The following is a 22,170-nucleotide window of genomic DNA, read 5'->3' as shown; positions in this document are numbered from 1 at the left end:
AACAAGCTGGGGGCTTCAGTTCCCACTTCAGACCCCTTGACCCTTCCCTGCTCCTGGGATAGATGTGGGAAGGAGACCTTGGGAATTCTAAGGAACAAAGTTTGGCCTTCCCACACATACTCCCCATCCCAGCCAAGGCCACAAAAGCCCATGAGCATTCTTGAGAAAAGCTGCAAGAATTGCTGAAGATCCTGTTGGAAGCCCTGCACAAGAGTAGGATGAGAAAGCAGCACAAAGAAGGACTCCATAGACTATTACTGTACATTAGAGATCAAGGTTTGTGGTAGCTAAGAGAATTAGAGTGCAACTCTGTGATCAAGGAAAGTACACTTAGGCAGGAAAAAGCAAATAGAATGGGTGGGACTTGGCTCAATAGCAGTAACTGTGAGAGGGATCTAGGAGTTCTAGTGGACAACCACTTAAGTATGAGCTCACGGTGTGCTGCAGTTGCCAAAAAAGCCAATGCAGTCCAGGGGTGGGTTCTACTTACCTTTACTACTGGTTTGCAATGGGGCCACGCGCGAGCGCAGAAAATGCCATGACGCCTGACATCATGAAAACGCAGACATTTTCATGACATCAGGGTCAGTGGGCGGAGCCTCCCGCTGGTTTTACTATCGGTTCTATAGAACCAGTGCGAACCGGGGGCAATCCACTACTGATGCAGTCTTAGCCTGCATCAAAAGAGGAACAGTATCAAGCAGTGGTGGGTTGCCCCCAGTTCGGACCGGTTCTATAGAACCAGTAGTAAAACCGGCGGGAGGCTCCACCCACTGACCCTGATGTCATCAGAAGCGATCTGCGCATGCGATCCCATTGCGAACCGGTAGTAAAGGTAAGTAGAACCCACCCCTGGTATCAAGATTATGTGAAGTATTAGTACTGCTATATACTGCACTGGTAAGACCACACTTGGAATACTGCATCCACCATAATACAAAAAAGACTCTAGAAAGAGTGCAGAGAAGAGCAACAAAGATGATTAGATGTTGGAGGCTAAAACATGATATATGGTTGGAGAAGCTGGATATGTCTAGTTGACCATAGAGAAGGACTAAGGGTGATATTATAGAAGACTCCAAATATTTGAGAAGCTATCACAAACAAAGGGACATAATATTCTCCAAAGCACCTGAGAGCAAGACAAAAACTAATGGGTGGAAACTTATCAAAAAGATATCCAACCAAGAATGAAGAAGAAATTTCCTGACACCGAGAACAATTAATCAGTGGAACAGCTTGCCTTCAGAAGTTGTGGGTGCTCCAACACTGGAGATTCTTAAAAAGAAATTGAATAGCCATTTATCTGAAATGGTATTGGGCCACGATGGCAAACCTATGGCATGCATGCTAGAGGTGGCATGCAGAGCCCTCTCTGTGGACATGGACGCAGCGGCCAGCTGCCCTTCCGAGTTCCGTCGTGAGCATGTGCACGGACAGCTGCTCTCTTTCAGGTTCCGGCGCTTCGCCGTGCGTTCCAGTTTTGGCACTCAATGCTGAAAAGCTTATCTGTCACTGGTATAGGGTCTCCTGCTTAAACAGGGGTTGGATGAAAACCTTCAAGGTTTTTTCCAACTGTTATTCTGTATTTTGGGATCATATAGGATACTGTGGTTCTTACCCTCCAAGTGTAAAAAAATCTGTGGAAGGAGGATCTATCCTTAATGAAAAATGCATCTAAAGATAAATTGATAAATAATTGGCAGAAAATAGTTAAAAGAAAAAAAAAATTTAATCACTGAAGTCAGCTCAATAGTGTTGGTACTGATTAATCAGCCTAATTAAACTGCAATGAGAAAATTGAACCTAAGAACAATACTTTTCTTTCTAAAGCCACTTGCAAGAATTTTTATCATCTTTTTATTGTCTTCAATTGCATCTCTATGAGAGCAAGATCTTAATCCAATTATTCTTAGTTCTCACCACAGGGGTTAGGTAGATGGCTCACATAATCTCTCAACAGAGATGGCCTAGAAGGGCTGTTGTAATTTCTTACTAGGCTGAAGTCTTGGTTCTCCATTTTAATTTAGGCAAAAAACAAATGAACACTCCATCCCAACTCTAGATAACAACAACAAAGCAATCAAGTTATCCTTCTGCCAATAACATGTAATAATGAGAATGATAAATGAGCTAAGGTGAAGTCCAGGTATTACATTATATTTAGCCATGATGTTTATTGTGGCAAGTCATTCTCTTTAGATAGTATTCCAGTTATAATCTTTTTTGTTATGCAGAAGATTAAAAAAAAAAATTACAAACAGGTGCAAGCTGATACATTTTTAATTGCTTAGCTCGGGTGTAATTATATCCCTGAAGTTACAGATGTTACAGTCTTTTATTCAAGGCACATCAAACAGTCCAACATGACACTGACTTCATGTTTCGTACACTTTCTACATATTGGATTAGCAGCACCTAATCTGTTGCCCGATGTTAGAAAGAGAGACATGCAGGCGTTCTGGTTCCACCTCTTTCAACTGTGCCTTTACTTGAATCTTGCAATTTATTTTATTTTATTTCTTTTATTAAATTTCTATACCGCCCTACTCCCGAAGGACTCAGGGCGGTGAACAGCCACAAGATAAAACACATAAATACAAAAATTTAAAATAGAATAAAAACAAATTAAATAATTTGGCTGAACAAATTTAAAATACCCCATAATTTAAAAACAAATTAAAATTTACATTTAAAAAGGGGAGAAGATTTAGGCCAGGCCAGCTTGATGAAATAAAAAGGTCTTAAGCGCGTGACAGAAGGTGCACAGATCCGGGATCCTCCGTATCTCCGGGGGGAGCTCGTTCCAGATCGTAGGTGCCCCCACAGAGAAGGCTCTCCCCCTAGGGGCCGCCAGTCGACATTGTTTGGCCGCCGGCACCGAAGGAGCCCCTCTCTATGGGAGCGTATGGGCCGGTGGGAGGCTATTGATGGTAGCAGGCGGTCCCGTAGATAACCAGGTCCTAAGCCATGGAGCGCTTTAAAGGTGATAACCAGAACCTTGAAGCGCACTCGGAAGACCACCGGGAGCCAGTGCAGCTCGCGCAATGAGCATGTGATGGTAGACCAGGGGTGAAATCCAAATTTTTTCCCTACCGGTTCTGGGGGCCTGACTTGGTGGGCGTGGCAGGGGAAGGATACTGCAAAATCTCCATTCCCTTCCCTCCTGGGGGAAGGATATTGCAAAATCTCCATTCCCACCCCACTCTGGGGCCAGCCAGAAGTGGTATTTGCCGGTTCTCTGAACTACTCAAAATTTCCGCTACCGGTTCTCCAGAACCTGTTAGAACCTGCTGGATTTTACCCCTGTGGTAGACTTAGTTCAGATCATGTCTATAACAATAGCACTTAGACTTATATACCGCTTCACAGTGCTTTACACCCTCTCTAAGCAATTTACAGAATCAACATATTGCCCCCAACAATCTGGGCCCTCATTTTACCAAGTTTGGAAGGATGGAAGGCTGAGTCAACCTTGACTAATGGGACTCGAATTGCCAAACTGCTGGCAGATAGCAGTCAGCAGAAGTAGCATGCAGTACTGCATTATAACCACCCTAACCCTAACCCTATACCACCTCTTTGTGTTCTTGGATCCTGGAGGCCCCTTGTTTTTTTGGAACAGCTCATGGAAATGAAGCAATGCAAGAGATGTTGAGAACATTTGCCGGAGGAAGACAAAGAGCGAGTTCAACTGAGCACAGAAATAAGCCTGTATTAAAGGCTATCTTGTGGCAATAAGGATAGCAAAACATGCTTATTATAAACATGTCTTTACTGCAGATAACTATCCAGAGACTATGTTCTAGCTGACGTGGCCCCCTTCTTGGAAAACTTTGTGGGCCTGTTGGGAGGATTATGCAAAGTGTTGTACAAATTTAGTTGGATCTGTTCAAAGTTAGATTCCGGCTATGCTAGTCCTGTAGCGATAACTTGGGATGGGTCATCCTGGACTCGCAGCTCCTACTCAAAGCTATAGATATCTTAGAATACCAGTTCCACCCACAGGTCTGTTTGATTTTCTATTCAATGAATAAATAATGTCTACCATGGATATATTTCTATTAATACATACAGTGTATTCTAGTTATAATAGGTATCTAGGCTTACAAAAACCAGTAGGGCTTTTTTGTTAACTGATTTTACAGCTTTCAGCAAAAGCTCTAAATTTGTAAGTGTGATGAAAAACAAAACCAGCTGAAGAGCTCACAAGAATCTGCAAAATAAGAAATGAGACAAAAAGATACATGGGTGGGGCAGGGGAACAGGATTCATTTCATGTGTTTTAAACTACTGTAATGAATGATGGGTGCCAGGGTGGAGACAGTTAATATAAACTAATATCAATCTGTTGATTTGACATTGTAAGAATTTGCCTTCTTTGGATTTGATTCCAAATGTTACTTCAGAGCACCCTTGCAACTCTAGGAAAAGGTGATTGTTTTAGAGAATTGCTACCTGATGCCCAAAACACCATTTCAGACTTATTAAAGCATTGCACATCTCTAATATGTACCCTTGACTTGTATTTCAGAGACCCAAGGCAGTAATCCACAATGAGTTTCATAGCTCCGGAGAATATTCTCCCCACAGTCATCATTTGCAGTCACTCACGGCAGTAAGTAAATCCGTTTATAAACATGAAGAATCAACATTACCTGATTCAGCCCCCTTGATAGCAATGCAAGCACTAACATTTCACTGAAGAGGAAGGCATAAAGGGCTGCAAATTTACATGTAACATTTGCATATACTAATTTATACAGAGTTGCACAAATTTAGAAATAATTACTATAATTACTGCAATTACAAATACAATAATCTCCTAATCGTGGGGAAGACTACCATAAGATGACCTGTATAAGTTTCTGTCTGTTCTCTGGATGTTTACTGTTCATGAGCAAACTCAGGGCCTCCAATCCATCCTTAGATTTCTTCTTTAATCAGACTGTTTCAAACATGGGGCTGTCTGCAGCTGGCTCTTCAAGTGGAAGACGCCTTTTGTAAAATACTGTGCACTTCCTCTCTTGTTGGCAGATAGCAAATTTATTAAACACGGTAAGCCATTTCCAGTTTCCCAGCAAGATTTTAATGCATGCCTGTGGTGGGATTTTTCCCATTTTATTGAAGAGGGAAGGAAGCCGAGTTGATTTAAGCAAAGAGTGTACAAAATTAATGTACCTGAACATAATACCAATGGGACAATGGGAATTTTAAACGGTGACTCAGTTGCCACTCCTCTCACCCTTTCTAGATTTAGTTTATATTTGCAATCAAGTAAAAAAAAACAAATACACAGTCAAAGCATTAACTCAAAAATCAAATCAGGGCAAAAAAATTGGATTTGGGTGTGAAGCAGGGACAAGGGGAATCAGATTCACAAGAAGGCAGGGCTCTTGGCCCTTTCACGTTAATGCAGCAGATGGCATTTTAGCCAGTGGAGCGAGTTTGTCCAGTGGGCTCTATCATTGGCTGTTCCTCTTCTGTTAAAAAAAAATGAGGCTGCTGCCATCTTTTGCCCTGTGCCATCCTAATTCTGGCAACTGTATAGTACCATCCCTAATTTGCATTAGTTATCCCAGTCAAGTTCCTTGTTGCAGTTCTGATTGAATCTCTTTAAATTATTTCCCCAAAGCTATTTTTATAAATACATGTCAACCCAGGCAGGAAAATCAGAAATGCCAGCCATCAGTGAAGGTCTCACTGAGCTCCAGTGTGCCCCTGACACATGACACTATTACAAGTCTCACATAGAGCCAAGTTAAATAATATTGAGCCAGACCTATTTATAACTCCTTTCACCAGATCCACATGAGACTGTAACAGAGAAAATACTGCTTTGCCTTTGATTTTACCTCCATTTGCCCTGCTCTCCCTCTTGTCTCACTTCCCTAAGATTCATAAACCACAAAAACAGAAGAGAGGACGAAACAGGTAAATCTGCCTTTAAATATATATATATATATATCAAATGATCAGTGGGCAGCTCAGGATTCACGGGATGGCTGTGAAGCTGAATATTAAGTTGGGTGACTGTGTGATATTGTTATATAAGTTGGGAGTAGGAGGCTTTAGGTAGGCCTTAGGAATACTTAGAGGTAAGAGTTTGCATTTTTTTTCAAGAATAAGAGTGCTGTTGGCTTGACATCTATTATGGGGTTCTTAGCACAAAATTATTTCATTGTACATAAATACACATTAGCATTGCCCTTTAAACATTGCCAGTTGCCTATAATAGGTCATTATCTGTGCCTCTATGAGGCTGAAGTAATATTAAACTAAGGAGAACTTGTTCCCTATAGAAAAAGGTTTCAAACAAAGAAACAGGTTGGAAGGTTAGGAAATGGGCATTGTTTTCATAAGTCATGCTCTGAGAGAGAAAAAAAATCAATCATGACCATGAAGTTATGACTATAATTTGAACCATAACTCTGTAAGGTAAAGATTACAATGTAAATTGTAAATGTGACATAGCATTAATTGCTAAATTGCTGAGAGTGTAAATTGTATGAAGATTATTTAATACCACTAAAATAATTAGAGTAACCTACAAAATGGGGACCACAAAGAACCACACAATGGGGTTCTTTTTTTCCCTTAAAGCTGGTTTCAGCTGGTATTGGTTGAGTGGGGGGAGATTGTTTCCTGGTCCCTGTTTTATGAGGAGATGTAGGGTTGTATTCTTTTCCCCCTCCTTTTCAGCGTCTTTATGAATTGAGTGAGGTCATCAGCCAGTTGGGGGTTCAGAATCATTTGTAGCTTAATAATGCTCAATTATGTCTTTCAACCCTAGATCAGTCAAGTGAGATTTTCAAGATTTTATGCCAATGCCTGGAGGTTGTGTGGGTTTGGGATAAGAGAAACTGTTTTCAACTCAGTCCTCCCAAAAATACAGAACAACAGAGTTGGAAGGGACCTTGGAGGTCTTCCAATCCAACCCTCTGCTGAAGCAGGAGACTCTTCACCATTCTGGACAAATAGCTGTTCAATGTCTTCTTAAAAACTTCCAGTGATAGAGTACCACAACTTCTGGAGATATTCCAAATTGTTCTCAACTGGAAATTTCTGTTTAATTCTAGGCTGGATCTCTATTTGATAAGCTTCTACCAAGTGGTTGTGAGTGTTTGAGCTGTCCAGAACTGGGGATGTTTTGTCTAACCTTGGATGGGGTAGCATTTCTTCATTTAAGAGTGATGTGCAATTTAGAGGTCTTCTTGCACTCCCAGCTCTTGTTTGATGAGTAAATGGAAGCTATGATCAGGAAGCTTTTGCACAACCTTATCTGGTACATCAATTGTGCCCCTTCCTTGATTGGGAGGGCTTTCAGAAAGTCACTCGTCCTCTAACCATTTCACAGCTCAACCTTGCAATGGAGCTGCCCCTGAAGATCACCTAGATAGAAGCTTCAACTGGTCCAGAATGTAGTGATGTGGACAGGGATGAGCATGCTTTGGTATGTCCATGTTACACCTTGCTTTGTGAGTTTTATGGATTGTCAGTTTGCTAAAGTTTAGAAGTGATTCTAAATGTTGGTTACCAATAAAGCCCTACATGGCATAGGGTCTGATTACAGGTGTCCTTGACTTACTGCCATAACCCAAGGTTTCCCACCAAATCTGGTTGAGCCCCGCCTGCTGGTATTTGAAGGGCCTTGCCCAAAAGTGAAATCCTTTTTAGGTGATGTGGGGGTTTTTTTGCACCTATTTGGCTTGTTTTCTTTTATTCCTTGTTCTTAGATATCATTATATTGTTTTATTCATTTTAATTTTATTCTATTTGTGAACTGCTCAGTCATGGAAGTCCTGTAGTATACAAATCTCCATCTTTGAGAGAGATGGGCAGTTTATAAATGTGAAAAATAAGAATAAATAAATACTGTTAACAGTACACATTATCAGCAATCAGCAATAAAAGAATAACATTTAATACAATAGTGAGCTGAAGGTTCATTATGTTTCAGAAATTTTTCTAGTACTTCATAGTGGTACCACAATGAAGTACTGGAAAAATTAGTCAGTGATTGCCCCTTTCTGTTGGCACATTGTTTTGCTGAGCTTTTCACTTGGCTTGTTTGTTTTCCTATCCAAACATTCTGACAGATGATTAGACTGCCAGAATTGTGACCCAACATCATTATAAGTTCATGAAAAAGAAAGATTGAATTTTCATTAATTCAACTGAATGGATTAACGATTATTTTTTATCAGTACAGCAGTACCAGAAAAATTTTGACGCCTAAGATAAGAACAGCAAAAATCTATACCTCTCCTTGGACTTTTATCCCTGTCAATAAATTTACTTCAGTGTGTCAGATCTTTGATTTGAATGCAAACCAGATCATCAAGTCTTCAATAGCTACAAAAAGACTTAACGTTTCAAAATTAATCAGCTGCGCTATGATTGAATTAAAAGAGTAGAACCTTAAGGCGTTCCCTTACATTTGAATCATGCTTAATCTTGTTTTAATGCTATGACATTGGAAATCTGTTGTGTTTGGGGTTTACTCCCAAGTAAGAGTAGAAAGTAATATGCTAGAAATATACCAAAATATCAAGATAATATATTCAATCAGCAAAGAGTACAAGTAATCCTCGACTTATAACCACAATTGAGCCCAAATTTTTTGTTGCTAAGCAAGACAGATGTTAAGTTAGTTTTGCCCCACTTTAGGACCTTTCTTGGCATAGTTGTTAAGTGAATCACTGCAGTTAGTAACATGGCTGTTAATTGTATCTGGCTCCCCCATTGATTTTCCTTGTCAGAAAGCCACAAAAGGTGATCACATGACCTGGGACACTGCAATCATCATAAATACATGCCTGTTGCTAAGCGGCCAAAGTTTGATTACATGACCTCAGGGACGCTCCAATGGTTTTAAGTGTGAAAAATGGTCCAAAGTCATTTTTTTTCAATGCTATTGTATCTTTGAATGATCACTAAATGAATGGTTGTTAAGTCGAGAACTACTTATACTTTGAATGAGTTAGGCTGAAGGACAATCTGGATGATCATTCCATACTTCGCATTTTATTTAAAAACAGACTAGAAATATATTGATTTTTTTACTGGGCGCATCTTTATGGAATTGGAAGTTAGTTTTTGTTTTATTTGGCATAAAGAATTATTAAAAAAAAAAAAAAATTCCTGCCTTTTGTATGTGGACACAGAAGTTAGTCCATGAGTTCAGTGAAACAAAAAGGAGTAAACAGTTATCAATCAAGATGGTTAGTCAACTTTGCTGGCTTGGAACTTATTATGGAATGGGAAGTTGGGGAAAACTTGAGCTAAACCTGAGGTAGAAATACATATTCTTATTATAAATTTGAGATTCCTGATGCCCGTTTTTCATTATAACAGTGTAAGATGGGGTTAGTGTTCATTTGAAACTGCTCATGTTTGTTCACTTTATTGGTATAGACAAGATGATTTGCAAGTCGCTAAATCCTGAGCACTTTACTGCTCGTACTCATAGAATAATATTTCTATTCAGAATTTTTCCTACATATTATAATATCCTAACATTGCACAATAGTTTTGTAATTGGCCTGCGCAGCAACCCAAATTCAAAGAGAAAAGGAGATCCAGAGCACACATGGACAGGTGTGAGTTTATTCATAATTTGACGACACTATCTGAGTATTGAGTAGACTTATCAACTCAGAAAATGGTTACACTGACAAAACTGGTAAACATAATTTACCAGAAAGCAAATCATCACTCAGAAACCTTTCTATTTGTGGGGCCTAAAAATATTGCTGCATAGGATGCTGGTAGGTAGTACTTTCCTAAGCAGCAGAGAAAGCTCGGTATTATTTTTTTGATCAAAAGATGCATTTTTGTATTTCTGAGATGGTCAGCAAGGGAAGGGTTATGGGTATTTACATAAAATTGCCTCCTTATATCTAGCTACCTATCTAGTGCAGACTATAGCTACGTTACAGTCAGTATTAAAGCAGAACAAGATACAATTCAAACTGTTCCTGGCCCAGGCCTTTCTTTTCAAGAAAGAGAGGGTATCAAGATATGGTTTAAATTAGAATGTGTGGCTAGCAAGACAGAAAGATTTATGCTTTCCAGTGTGATTTGTTCATTGAAGAATTACTAGGTTTAATGCAGAGAGAGGGTGAGAGCTGATAAGATAAAATACTGTTGCTATGATAAGACAACCAAAGTGTCATAATAATTAAGAACAATGATCCCTAGGATTTATAGGTTCCAGATTTACATGAGAAAAACTCTAGTGTTTCTCTCTCTGGCCCTTCTTTACAATGTTTATCGTATTAACCTAACTAACTACAAAGAACCAAAGGTAAGCTTGTAGTAAGGGATAATGATGTTTACAAGGGAGGGAACCTGTGTGGCAAATATATAATAGCTGCATCCCATTATGTTTGGTTTCTCCTCCAGTTGATGATTTCATCATGGCTCATAAAATGTCTGCGTTCCCACTAGAGATTTCTAAAAAATGACTAGAGGTCTCAACAGTGTATCTCTGACCGGACAATTGAAAACCTTTAATTGAAAATCAGAGTTCCCTGATGGGCAGCAAATAAATTTAATAAAAAGAAAAGGGTGCTCAATGGAGCATGCATGTCTTTTGCATGCAAAGCATGCCGTCTATCATTGTAACCATAATGCTGCTTCCCTTAAACCCAGAAGAAATACAAATTCAGAACAGCAACATGGTAAATAAATTATGGTTGGGCCGCTGCAAAACTTTATAATTATTCTAAATAATATTTAAATACCTTCCTGAATTTAAATAAAATATAACATAATAAATATTTTTTCAGTACTGTTCCAGTTTCTCGTCTCCATAATTCTATTCCATACAAGTAATTCTTGGCTAACAACCACTTGTTCAGCAACTGTTTGAAATTACACCGGCCTCTGAATGAGCAGTGATTACAATGAGTTCTTGAAATTCCAGCTCTTCCAGCAGCTCGTGGTCATATTTTATATCCTGCCTTTATTATTTCTTCTTCATGATCTGGACACCTGGCAATCCGCTCATGCTTATGGTAGTTGCAACATCCCATGGTTGCAACTACCCCACATGATCCCACATGACTGTGGCTTATGACTTACCCTGCAACCTTCCACAAGCCAAAATCAATGGGGAAGGCAGCAGGGAATTTCGCAAGTTCCTCAGATAAGTCTCTCCTACCCATTCATCCTCCCCCACCCCCTTTGCCTTGCACCTTGCCAGTTACCCACACACCCTTGCACAACCTCTCCCATCTTGCTATACTCGCTCTATGCCTCCTCAGCCACTTGCGTACCTTCCCTGATCCTCGCTGAGCTCCTCACACTGTACTTCTCCCCACTATTAGTGCTCCTTCTCTGAGCCTTGTGTTCATGCCACACCTTTTCGGCCACACATGCACTCTTGTGCACTCATCCTATGCCCTGCTACACTCGCAGCGCATCTCCTTAACCACCTGTGTACTCTTCTCCACATGGCAGTGGCCACCCCAACTCCAAGCTTATTTGTGCTCACATCTCCATGACCACCCATGTGCCCCCTCCCTCCCTCTCTCATCTGGCATCAGCCACTTCTGTGATTGCCAGCCTTGTTTGCAAACTGCCTCAGATTTGCCGCATGCTATGCCCACTGACTTTGGTTGATGGAAGCTAGGGGGAAGTTACAAGAACGTGCTTGCTTAACAACCCATGACCCTTGTTTAATGACAGCAAGGAGGACTACAGATGCTTCCAGTCCCCATTGCTGTTGCAACTCAAGGACTACCTGTAGTATTATGTAGGATTAGAAATGTGGAGTGATTTTTCTTCTCCTTTCTAGAGTGAGGCAAAAATAAGAGAATAGCATAATTGTATAATTATATATTAGTGTGTTCCATAACAATAGCACTTTGCCAGAGCCATCCAACAAGAGTGATACAATCTGACAAAGGAAAAATATTGTTGTTTGGCGGATGAACTTTTTATGCTTAAGGGGAAAGTATTGGTTTTATTCCAATTTCCTCTTCATGTTTTCATTTAATCACAGACAGTTCTTTGCTCTGTTGTTCCTCTTTCACCACAATGTCAATAAATGCAGAGTGGGATGATCTAAAGCCGGCACACACGTGATTGCACAGAATTCCCTACAGACCCATATGCATCCAGCTGTTATGAAATGTGTGGGTGGTTCATAATGACATCATAGGATCCCTGGTAATTCTATAAATCGTTCATTAACTACAGCTATCAATGTGCTCTGAGGCAAAACCTCTTGAGACCTGACAAAAAGTTCCAAATTAAATTATGCTGATGTACTTAGAAAAGAGGTATGCTGCCCTAAGAAAATAAAGCTGATGATTGAAGATAACACATCTTTTTCCTCCCAATAGCCAAGAGGAAAAAGCAAGCAAGATGTGCACATGGCAGGAATTAGTGCTGGGAATGAGTAGGAACGAAAGACAGAATTTAACTGTCATCTTGCAAAAAAAACTGTGATGTTGTGGGTTCTTCTAGAATGTTGATGTTGATGTGTGGGAATGTGAACAGCCTGTGTAAATGTGTAAATAAACTTGATATCACAAATCTGCAAAGATCTCTACACAGGGGGAAGTACCATAATCTGTGAATTTCTCACATGGAAATGAGCTGCTTGAATATCTTATACAGATAGTCTTGCCTTACAGCAATTCATTTAGTGACCGTTCAAAGTTACAACGGCACTCAGAAAAGTGACTTATGACAATTTTTCACACTTACAACAGTTGCAGCATCCCCTTGATCCAGGGGTGAACTTCACTTACCTTCCCTACCAGTTCACAAATGTGTGTGCGTCTTCTGCGCATGTGCAGAGGCTGAAAATTGTCGCAAAAAAGGGACGTCATGACATCCATGCAGGTGGGCAGGGCTTCGCGCAATCGGCCCTACTATATCGCGCGATCCAATAGGAACCGGATGAATTTCACCCCTGCCTTGGTCACGTGATTAAACTTTAGACGCTTGGCAACTGACTCATATTTATGACAGTTGCAGTGTCCCGGGGTCATGTGATCACCTTTTGCGACCTTCTGACAAGCATAATCAATGGGAATGTCAGTTTCACTTAACAACTGTATTACTAACTTAACAGCAATACTGATTCACTTAACAACTCTGGAAAGAAAGGTTATAAAATGGGGAAAAACTCACTTAACACATTTTTCACTCAGCAACAGAAATTTTGGGATCAATTGTGGTAATAACTTGAGGACTACCTGTATACATACACACACTTTTCTCCAATTTTCTGTGGATGGCTGTTTATCTGTGATTGATTCTGGAAGCTGAGTTTTAGAATCTTTAGAATCCCTCTAACTGGAGAACAGCCCACTCCCTCATGCAGAGTATAAAGGGTGGTGGGTTTCACATTTTTTTACTACCGGTTCTGTGGGTGTGGCTTGGTGGGTGTGGCATGGCATGGCATGGCATGGCAGGCGTAGTTTGGTAGGCATGGCTTGGTGGGCATGGCAGGGGAAGGATATTGTAAAATCTCCATTCCCACCCCACTCCAGGGGAAGGTTACTGCAAAATCCCCATTTCCTCCCAATCAGCTGGGACTTGGGAGGCAGAGAATAGATGGGGGCGGGGCCAGTCAGAATTTTTACTACCGGTTTCTGAGCTACTCAAAATTTCCACTACTGGTTCTCCAGAACTGGTCAGAACCTGTGGAAACCCACCTCTGGGGTGTATGTTATGTTGGGAAGGAGTGGTGTCGCATCTGCAGTCAGAAATATATTTGTATATGGACAGAGATGTGTGTTTGGGTGTGTTGTGTGTTTATACATTGTGCTTCCTTCTACAGAAGTTCAAACCATTTTGTAACGTATAGTCTTTTAAAAAATCCATCTCAGTAGGGGAGATCCTATATGGATGAATTGTATCAACATTCAATTTAGCTGTTTCATGGACTTTTTCACATGTACTATAATTAATGAGTAACTACAGTAACTGTCAAACATAATGGTAGAGAGGACAAGACTAATTCAGAGTCTCACAGATTCTTCAGGTGCTTTCTTAAAAAAACATGCACATACATCAACATCAGGTTCATTTGAACCACCAACATGAATACCGTAGATCAGGGGTCCCCAACCTCCAGTTCATGGATCCACGGCATACCAGAAACTGGGCCATGCAAACAAATGAAGCCCCATACATAGGATGCAGGCAGCACATGAAACCCCCTCCAGTCCACGGAAAAACCTCTCTCCATAGAACCGGTCTCTGGTGCCCAAAAGGTTGGGGGCCACTGTGGTAAATATTGCATGAAAAGCACTTTATTATAGACAAGAATAGAATATACAGCCTTCAACTGAAGATCACAACTGAGCCCAAAATTGCTATTGCTTAGTGGTTACAAATAGATTTGAAATTGAGTTTCTCCACTTACCGTCCAGCATCTTAGTCATTAACCATATTGCTCTCTATTTAGGTTATGAATCTCAATTCAGGAACAGGTACCTATTACTATCATTTTGCCTGTAATAGTAATTTGCATTGTAGGGGTACAGTATAAGTTTTGTAGAGAAATCCACTAATAAGAAACAACAAGTGTCCAGAAAAGGCACTAACAAGATGAGATAATTCTTCTCTAGTAACAGAAAGCAACAGATATGTATTATTTTTAGTGTCACTTTTTCCAAGGTGCTCAGAATAATGCAAGCCACATATTTCATCCTGTCCAAATTTATTTCCACAATTGGGCTGAGAAATGACTGATCCAAGCTAATTTAGTAAGCATCATACTTGAATGTAGATTTGAACCAAAAATCTATCCGCTAGTCTTATGACTAGTGCTCCTCCATGCGAAGAAAAAACTTGCACCAACATTATTACAGACACATGGCATCTGCACACGATAATCATTGTTGTGAATATATGACTAGATATGAAGTAGCAGGAAGAGCTCAAGGGTAGGGCACCCGCCACTCAGGGGCCCAGGCAGCCATGCTGCCATCCGGGGGGGAGGCTGCACAGCCCAAGAGGCTCCTCCGGTGGATCAGGCCTCAGTGCCTGCCCTGGTCCTGCCCTCCGACATAAGCAATCTTGAGCTGGCCATGTCCACCCCAGCCACACCCACCCAGTCAGCTATGACCACCAGCCACGACCACCCCAGCCCACCGAGGGCAACAAAAATCCTGATTCGGCCCTCAATGAAATCAAGTTTGACACCCCTGACATAGACTATTATTTACTCAGGAATTAGTGTGTTGAGTAAATAAGGCTAAGTCTGTTAAATAGGCCCATACAGGATTAAACTTTTATAAACAATTATTTTTGTATTTCTCTACATGGTTTGAGTATTTTCTAAAACAACTAGACACAACAGATATACAGGATGCTCTTATAGCACAATTGCTAGAATTTTGTTAAAGAATGTGAAAACCTGCTGTGTTAACTACCCTAATAATTACTAAATTTAAGCAAGAGTTACTGAAGATTAAAAAAGGCAACCAACAGATGCAATGAAAAAGAAGCTTGTAGTCTGTATTTTTTTCCCGTGTATTCAGAGTTTAATGCTGTTTCTATTATTTGCAGCAACCTACTGAAGATTTAATAAGCTATTCAAAACTTAGCAATTAGAGAAATTGTAGAACTGGAGCAGAGTTGCAGGTTAAATACAACTGACACAGTTTCCTAATCTATTGTTAATTTTATTAAATATTTCATTAGACGGGAAGAAGGATTTTTATTATGCATTCTGGCACTGTACTATATTCACATGTGAAGAAATTATTAATTTATCAAAGAAAATCCAAAACAAATTTAGAAGAAATGCATTCTGCTAGTCTCCACAAAGCCAAGCCTCCTTCTCTCTCCTTTGTTTATTTCAATTGTGAGGAAATAAGGCATCTGGATGAATCCTAGCACAATTTGGATTATTACAAAGAGAAGCCTAAGAATTTGTACTTTGAAATAAAGATATGCAAGCATGCTTCTGCTTACAGACACATATGGCTAATACACAAAGGACATACAGAAACAGGGCATACAATATGCCATTAAGGCTTGGAAAGGATTTGAAGATATGGCATCTGATGTAAGTACTAGGTCAGCCTTTCAGAACCAAACAGCCTCTTGAAGACAATAGCAATAGTACTTAGACATATACCGCTTCATGGTGCTTTACAGCCCTCTCTAAGCAGTTTACAGAGTCAGCATATTGCCCCCAACAATCTGGGTCGTAATTTTACCGACCTCGGAAAGAAGGAAGGCTGAATCAACCTTGAGCCAGTGAGGATCGAACTGCTGGCAGTGGGCAGAACTAACCTGCAATACTTATTCTAAAACTACTGAAGTTTATACTGAATCTCAGCCACTGGTTCTATACTGTCAGTCCACCAGGAAGAGCAGCCTTAGTAGACAAGGATATGGGTAGAAGCAATCAGAGACAGACCCCTCAAAAATGTGGGCAAGACCAAGGAAGCAAGAATCCCTCAAATTTCAGTTAAGATATTCTTAATGCTAAATACAGAATTTGAATATGGCAATAGGAATTTCCCACCATTCTTTATAGTAAGTTAATGAAGGCACTTATCTTCACTATAAAATGCTTTCCCCAGATTTCTCCCCCCCCCCCGCAACCAGGCTGAATTGCCCTTTATGAGATTATCTGTTAGTGACTTACCCACTGCTATGTTTCCCATTCTTTTCTCAATCTTCCCACAACTTCTCCCATTAAGAAACAATCCTTTCACAACCAAAGTCTGCTCCAAAGAATAAAAGCCCTACCACGTAATGATTCTTAGCACACATCTGTTTCAATGTCCGTAGCAAGGTGCCAACATGCAGGAACATGTTGCAAAGGATGTTTTTATCACATATATGCATATGATAGGAGTTAATGTACTTTTCAGGACCTTTTCTTTTGACATACTGAAAGGAAGAATTACCACTCCTCTGGATTTGGCAATAGTTTCTATCTTTCCTTACAACAGCTATGTTGTAGCCTCTCAAGAGGAAGGCTTTTGCAAACCACCAAAGACCTGTAGATGAACATCTGTTTAATCTTTTTGGGCGGGTGGGGGGATAATGTTTGAAGCTTTTAACTTCTTTTTTTACAAATGGAAGAGAAAAGACTACTTGTTATTTCAGGAGCTCAGAAATCTCAATGAATGTAGTAAGTGATTGGGTAGTTTAAACTGGAGACAATGAATGAGGATTGGTTTATTCTGCTCGGACTGAGCTAAGTTGGGTTGAAAGTTCTGCCTATAAAAAGAAGTGAATATTATAAGCGTTTGCCTCAGGGGTGAAATCCAGCAGGTTCTAACAGGTTCTGGAGAACCGGTAGCGGAAATTTTGAGTAGTTCGGAAAACCAGCAAATACCACCTCTGGCTGGCCCCAGAGTGGGGTGGGAATGGAGATTTTGCAATATCCTTCCCCCAGGAGGGAAGGGAATGGAGATTTTGCAGTATCCTTCCCCTGGAGTGGGGTGGGAATGGGGATTTTACAATATCCTTCCCCTGCCATGCCCACTAAGCCACACCCACAGAACCGATAGGGAAAAAATTTGGATTTCACCCCTGGTTTGCCTTCAAGATTCAGATTTAAATGCTCATGTTTCTTCTGTTCCATGTGTCAATGGTCTGCCTAGTTGAGAAACACATAGGTTGAACTTAAAGTGGATTGGAAATTGTTTTTTGACTCATCAGCCACATCATTCTTACAAATGATTAGCCCAAACTTATTATGCTATTCATAGACGAAGCATAGAAATACAACAATGCAATTAAATTAAAATATTCATTAGAAATCAGTAGCCTGCTTCCTTATCAATTTATATTTAACAGAGTGTTGTCATTTTTTTTCAAATGAAAATCACTTATATTTACAGAAGTCATCTGCTAATGGACTTGAGATATATTGATACGAACGGTAAAATACAATAATAATAATGCAGTAAATAAAAATAACAATGACAGTAAATAATAATGCAGTAAATAAAAATAACAATGACAATAATTCCATAGTGAATCCCCAAATGACTTCCAAAAAAGCAGGTTTTTTAGCATCTTCCAGACAGACATGAAAATGAGGACAATGTTCTCCAGAGAAGGTTTTTCCATGGAAGAAGCTCCCACAGAGGATACCTGTAGTTATATCCACTCCTATTATTTCTCATAGTAATGGGACTCAAAGCAGTCTCCACTGCTATCTAACCATGAAAAAATGAATGGCTGCAAATATTGTATCTCTACAGAACTAATCTGTAATTCAAAAAAATTAAAAGATAACTCTCTGGAACTCAAATACTCTTTCTATGTTTAGATTGTCTACCTTAATAAAATTTAAGATATTTAGTTCACTTTCCAGCATTAAAGACAACTATTGTACAGCTGATGTACAGCTGATGATACTCAGCTGTACATCTCTACCCCGGACCACCCCAACGATGCCCTTGATGTGATGTCCCGGTACCTGGATGCTGTGCGGATCTGGATGGGGAGAAACAGGCTCAGGCTCAACCCGTCCAAGACCGAGTGGCTGTGGCTTCCAGCATCCTGATATAGTCAGTTGGTACCATCACTGACTTTTGGGGGCGAGTTGTTGGCCCCCACAGAGAGGGCCCGCAACTTGGGTGTCCTCCTGGATACACGGCTGTCTTTGGAAGAGCATATGACAGCTGTGGCCAGGGGGGCTTTTTATCAGGTTCGCCTGATCCACCAGTTGCGTCACTTTCTGGATCAGGATGCCTTACGCATGGTCACTCATGCCCTCGTCACGTCCTGCTTGGACTACTGTAATGCTCTCTACATGGGGCTCCCCTTGAGGAACACCCGGAGGCTCCAGCTGGTCCAGAATGTGGCCACGCAAGTGGTGATGGGGGCGACTCGGCGCTCCCATGAACACCTCTCCTGTGCGAGCTGCACTAGCTCCCAGTGGTCTTCCGGGTGCGCTTCAAGGTATTGGTTACCACCTTTAGAGCGCTCCATGGCTTAGGGCCCGGGTATTTACGAGACCGCCTTCTGCCGCCAGTAGCCTCCCACCGACCAGTACGCTCCCACAGAGAGGGGCTCCTCAGGGTTACGTCGGCCAAACAATGTTGGCTGGCGGCCCCCAGGGGGAGAGCCTTCTCGGTGGGAGCACCGACCCTCTGGAACGAGTTGCCCCTGAAGATACGGCGGATCCCGGATCTGCGCACTTTCTGCCGTGCCTTAAAGACGTTTTTGTTTTATCAAGCAGGGCTGACCTGACCATATTTTTTAAGTTGCTTTTAATTTTAAATTGCTAAATTATGGGTTTTTAATATGGTGGTGTTTTAACTGTGGGCCAAATTAATTTAATTGGTTTTTTTAATATTGTTTTAATTTTTGTATTTTCTGTATTTTATCTGCTGGCTGTTCACCGCCCCGAGTTCTTCGGGAGAAGGGCGGTATATAAAATAAATAAATAAATAAATAAATAAATAAATAAATAAATAAATAAATAAATAAATAATAATAATAATAATAATAATAATAATAATATTTCCAATAAACATAGCATTTCAAAAAAGTAAAATTTGCAGTGGTATCCCCAGATGGGTATTGTTAGAAAGAATATTCACAAAGAGATTTGAAAATTGAATGACAGCTATGCTAAGTAGCTAATTAAAAGTAGAAACATAAACAGAAATATAAGAACATGATATAAAAATAAAACAATGGAATTTCCTAATTCAGTTTCATTTGTTTAAATTAAATAATTCATAAAGACAATGTACTTACAATATTGTTGTAAAAAAAACAGCCTTGCATATACGCAGCCTACATGTTTCCAGTTATTGCAGGTTAGATGATGTTACAGAGTAAGCATCTTCATAGTCATAACTTTGTGCTATTTTTTACCAATATCAGACATGAGATTTTAATTCTGATATGATATTAATCATGGATTTCACCCATTTTATCAAGTCACAAAAACACAGCCCCTATTTTTTTAGAACTCTACTACTATTCTGTCCATTAGAACTACTATCTTTGTAAATTAATATGTATTAAAATTAATAGAATATCACATCAAATCTTAGAGTTGCAGTATTTCAAAACAGTCATCTATATCTTAGTGATATCATTATTAGACTACCTGAATTGCATTCCTCACACAGTGATCCCTGAAGAGAGTCCAGAAGCTTCATCTGATGTAAAAATGCAGCAAAGAGGCTGCTACACGTCACATAATCCAGGGATCATATTCTCTTTGTGCTGAAAGACCTACACTGTTTTAAACTTTTAAATCTCAAGATAGCTTCAAAGCCGATTATGCAAGACGGCCTATCTCAACTTTAACCTCCCCAGCCTTCAAGATCAACAAGAAAGGCCCACTTAAGCCTTTTCAAAGGCCTATTTGTTGCCGGTACAAGTGAAGGACTCCAAGCCGTGGAACAGACTCCCTTGAAAATTGCCCTTAGCTCTCTGCCTGTTCCCATTGCCAGGGAAATAATTAAGACTTTCCTGTTCTGCCAGGTCTTTTAATTATATGTTTATTAACATCATAATAAGAATAACCAAACCATTAGAGAGACAGTTTGGTGTAGTGGTGAAGGTGCTGACTAGACACCAGGAGCTGGTAAGACTTCTTTTAGGCAGGTGGATGTTTTTGGGCTGCTTCCTCTCTCTCTCATCCCAACCCACCTAACAGAGTTGTTGTCGTGGGGTAAAAAGGAGACAGGAGGATTAGCCTTGAGTTATATAAAATGTAATATATATAAAAATATAAATAATATAATAACCGAGTTGGAAGGGACCTTGGAGGTCTTCTAGTCCAACCCCCTGCTTAGGCAGGAAACCCTACACCACTTCAGACAAATGGTTATCAAACATCTTCTTCAAAATTTCCAGTGTTGGAGCATTCACAACTTCTGGAGGCAAGTTGTTCCACTGATTAATTGTTCTAACTGTCAGGAAATTTCTCCTTAGTTCTAAGTTGCTTCTCTCCATGATTAGTTTCCACCCATTGCTCCTTGTTCTACCCTCAGGTGCTTTGAAGAATAGCTTGACTCCCTCTTCTTTGTGGCAACCCCTGAGATATTGGAACCCTGCTATCAAGTCACCCTGAATCCTTCTTTTCATTAAACTAGACATACCCAGTTCCTGCAACCGTTCTTCATATGTTTTAGCCTCCAGTCCCCTAATCATCTTTGTTGCTCTTCTCTGCACTCTTTCTCGAGTTTCCACATCTTTTTTACATTGTGGCGACCAAAACTGAATGCAGTATTCCAAGTTTGGCCTTTCCAAGGCATTATAAAATGATATTAACACTTCATATGATCTTGATTCTATCCCTCTATTTATGCAGCTTAGAACTGTGTTGGCTTTTTTGGCAGCTGCTGTACACTGCTGGCTCATATTTAAATGGTTGTCCACTAGGACTCTCACAGTTACTACTATTGAGCAAGGTACCACATATACTGTACCTATGAATTTTGGGTTTTTTGCCTAAATGTAGAACCTTACTTTTTTCACCGTTGAATTTCATTTTGTTAGCTAGCGCCCAATGTTCAAGTCTGTCAAGATCCTTCTGTATCTTAAGCCTATCTTCTGGAATGTTGGCTGTGGGATGATATAGTATAATCATCATCCCACCCAGCTATCAAATCATTTTCTCAAGCCTGATCTTTTGCTTGCTGATTAGTGAGCAGAGAGGGAAAGCTAAGAGCAAAATTGTGGGGCCTCACTGGCAGCAGAACAGCCTTGACAAGGACATTTTCCCCAAGGATTGTGAGTACAGTAAGCTATCCTTTTAAAATGGCCGCAATAGTTGTCACTCAACCTATCCCAAAGTTGTAATGAAGAGGCTTTAACATGGGTGGCATTCGGCTTTAACAAATAATCTGTGTCTCAAAATTTGTGGTCAGCATGCTTAATGAGACTGGAATTTCAGAACAGATTAATTGAAGGCTAGCTTTATTGTGCGACCTTGTAAAACATCCAGCTTTGTGGGAGAAGAAAGATCTACCCTCTAATATTTGGGCTGCGTCATTGAAGTGAATAGATCGCTGAACCCTGTAAGTGATTATGCGCAGGGCAGGGTGCAAGTTGCCAGGAGTATTTTAGGATGGGGCGCTGAAGGAATATCGGAATTTCACTGTTCTTAACACTGTACAAGCCAGGCATTCTGCAGGAAGTTGAGCTCACATCTTTGCAAGTGTTTGGTCTCCCATGGCAACCTATATGTCCAGGAATAAAATA

The 22,170-nt window shown here is 40.2% G+C and overlaps 2 protein-coding genes across 5 annotated transcripts in view; one reads left to right on the top strand and one right to left on the bottom strand.

The window, feature by feature from the left end:
* KBTBD12 (kelch repeat and BTB domain containing 12) overlaps nt 1-22,170 on the top strand; it is a 96,909-nt gene that overhangs the window by 17,049 nt on the left and 57,690 nt on the right. The window contains exon 2 of one of the 3 annotated variants that reach the window (XM_034431509.3): nt 4,535-4,618. The exons of 1 other annotated variant lie outside the window; for it this stretch is intronic. The gene's annotated coding sequence lies outside the window, so the exon portion shown is untranslated. Of the gene's footprint in view, nt 1-4,534; nt 4,619-5,789; nt 5,935-22,170 lie in introns of those variants that run through there. One more of the 3 variants, XM_034431508.3, reaches the window with a different exon arrangement.
* Nucleotides 1-22,170, bottom strand: part of MGLL (monoglyceride lipase) — a 191,618-nt gene that overhangs the window by 131,556 nt on the left and 37,892 nt on the right. Inside the window, exon 1 of one of the 2 annotated variants that reach the window (XM_034431511.3) lies at nt 20,066-20,320. The exons of the other annotated variant lie outside the window; for it this stretch is intronic. Within the exon in view, the coding sequence (XP_034287402.1) occupies nt 20,066-20,117 (52 nt within the window). The 5' untranslated portion in view covers nt 20,118-20,320. Of the gene's footprint in view, nt 1-20,065; nt 20,321-22,170 lie in introns of those variants that run through there. 2 annotated transcript variants of the gene reach the window in all.

Source organism: Pantherophis guttatus, chromosome 2 (genome assembly GCF_059756535.1).
Source record: "Pantherophis guttatus breed Tessera chromosome 2, ASM5975653v1, whole genome shotgun sequence".
Lineage (NCBI taxonomy): Eukaryota > Metazoa > Chordata > Lepidosauria > Squamata > Colubridae > Pantherophis > Pantherophis guttatus.
Note: the sequence above shows the minus strand (reverse complement) of the source record. Positions and strands in the feature narration are given on the sequence as shown.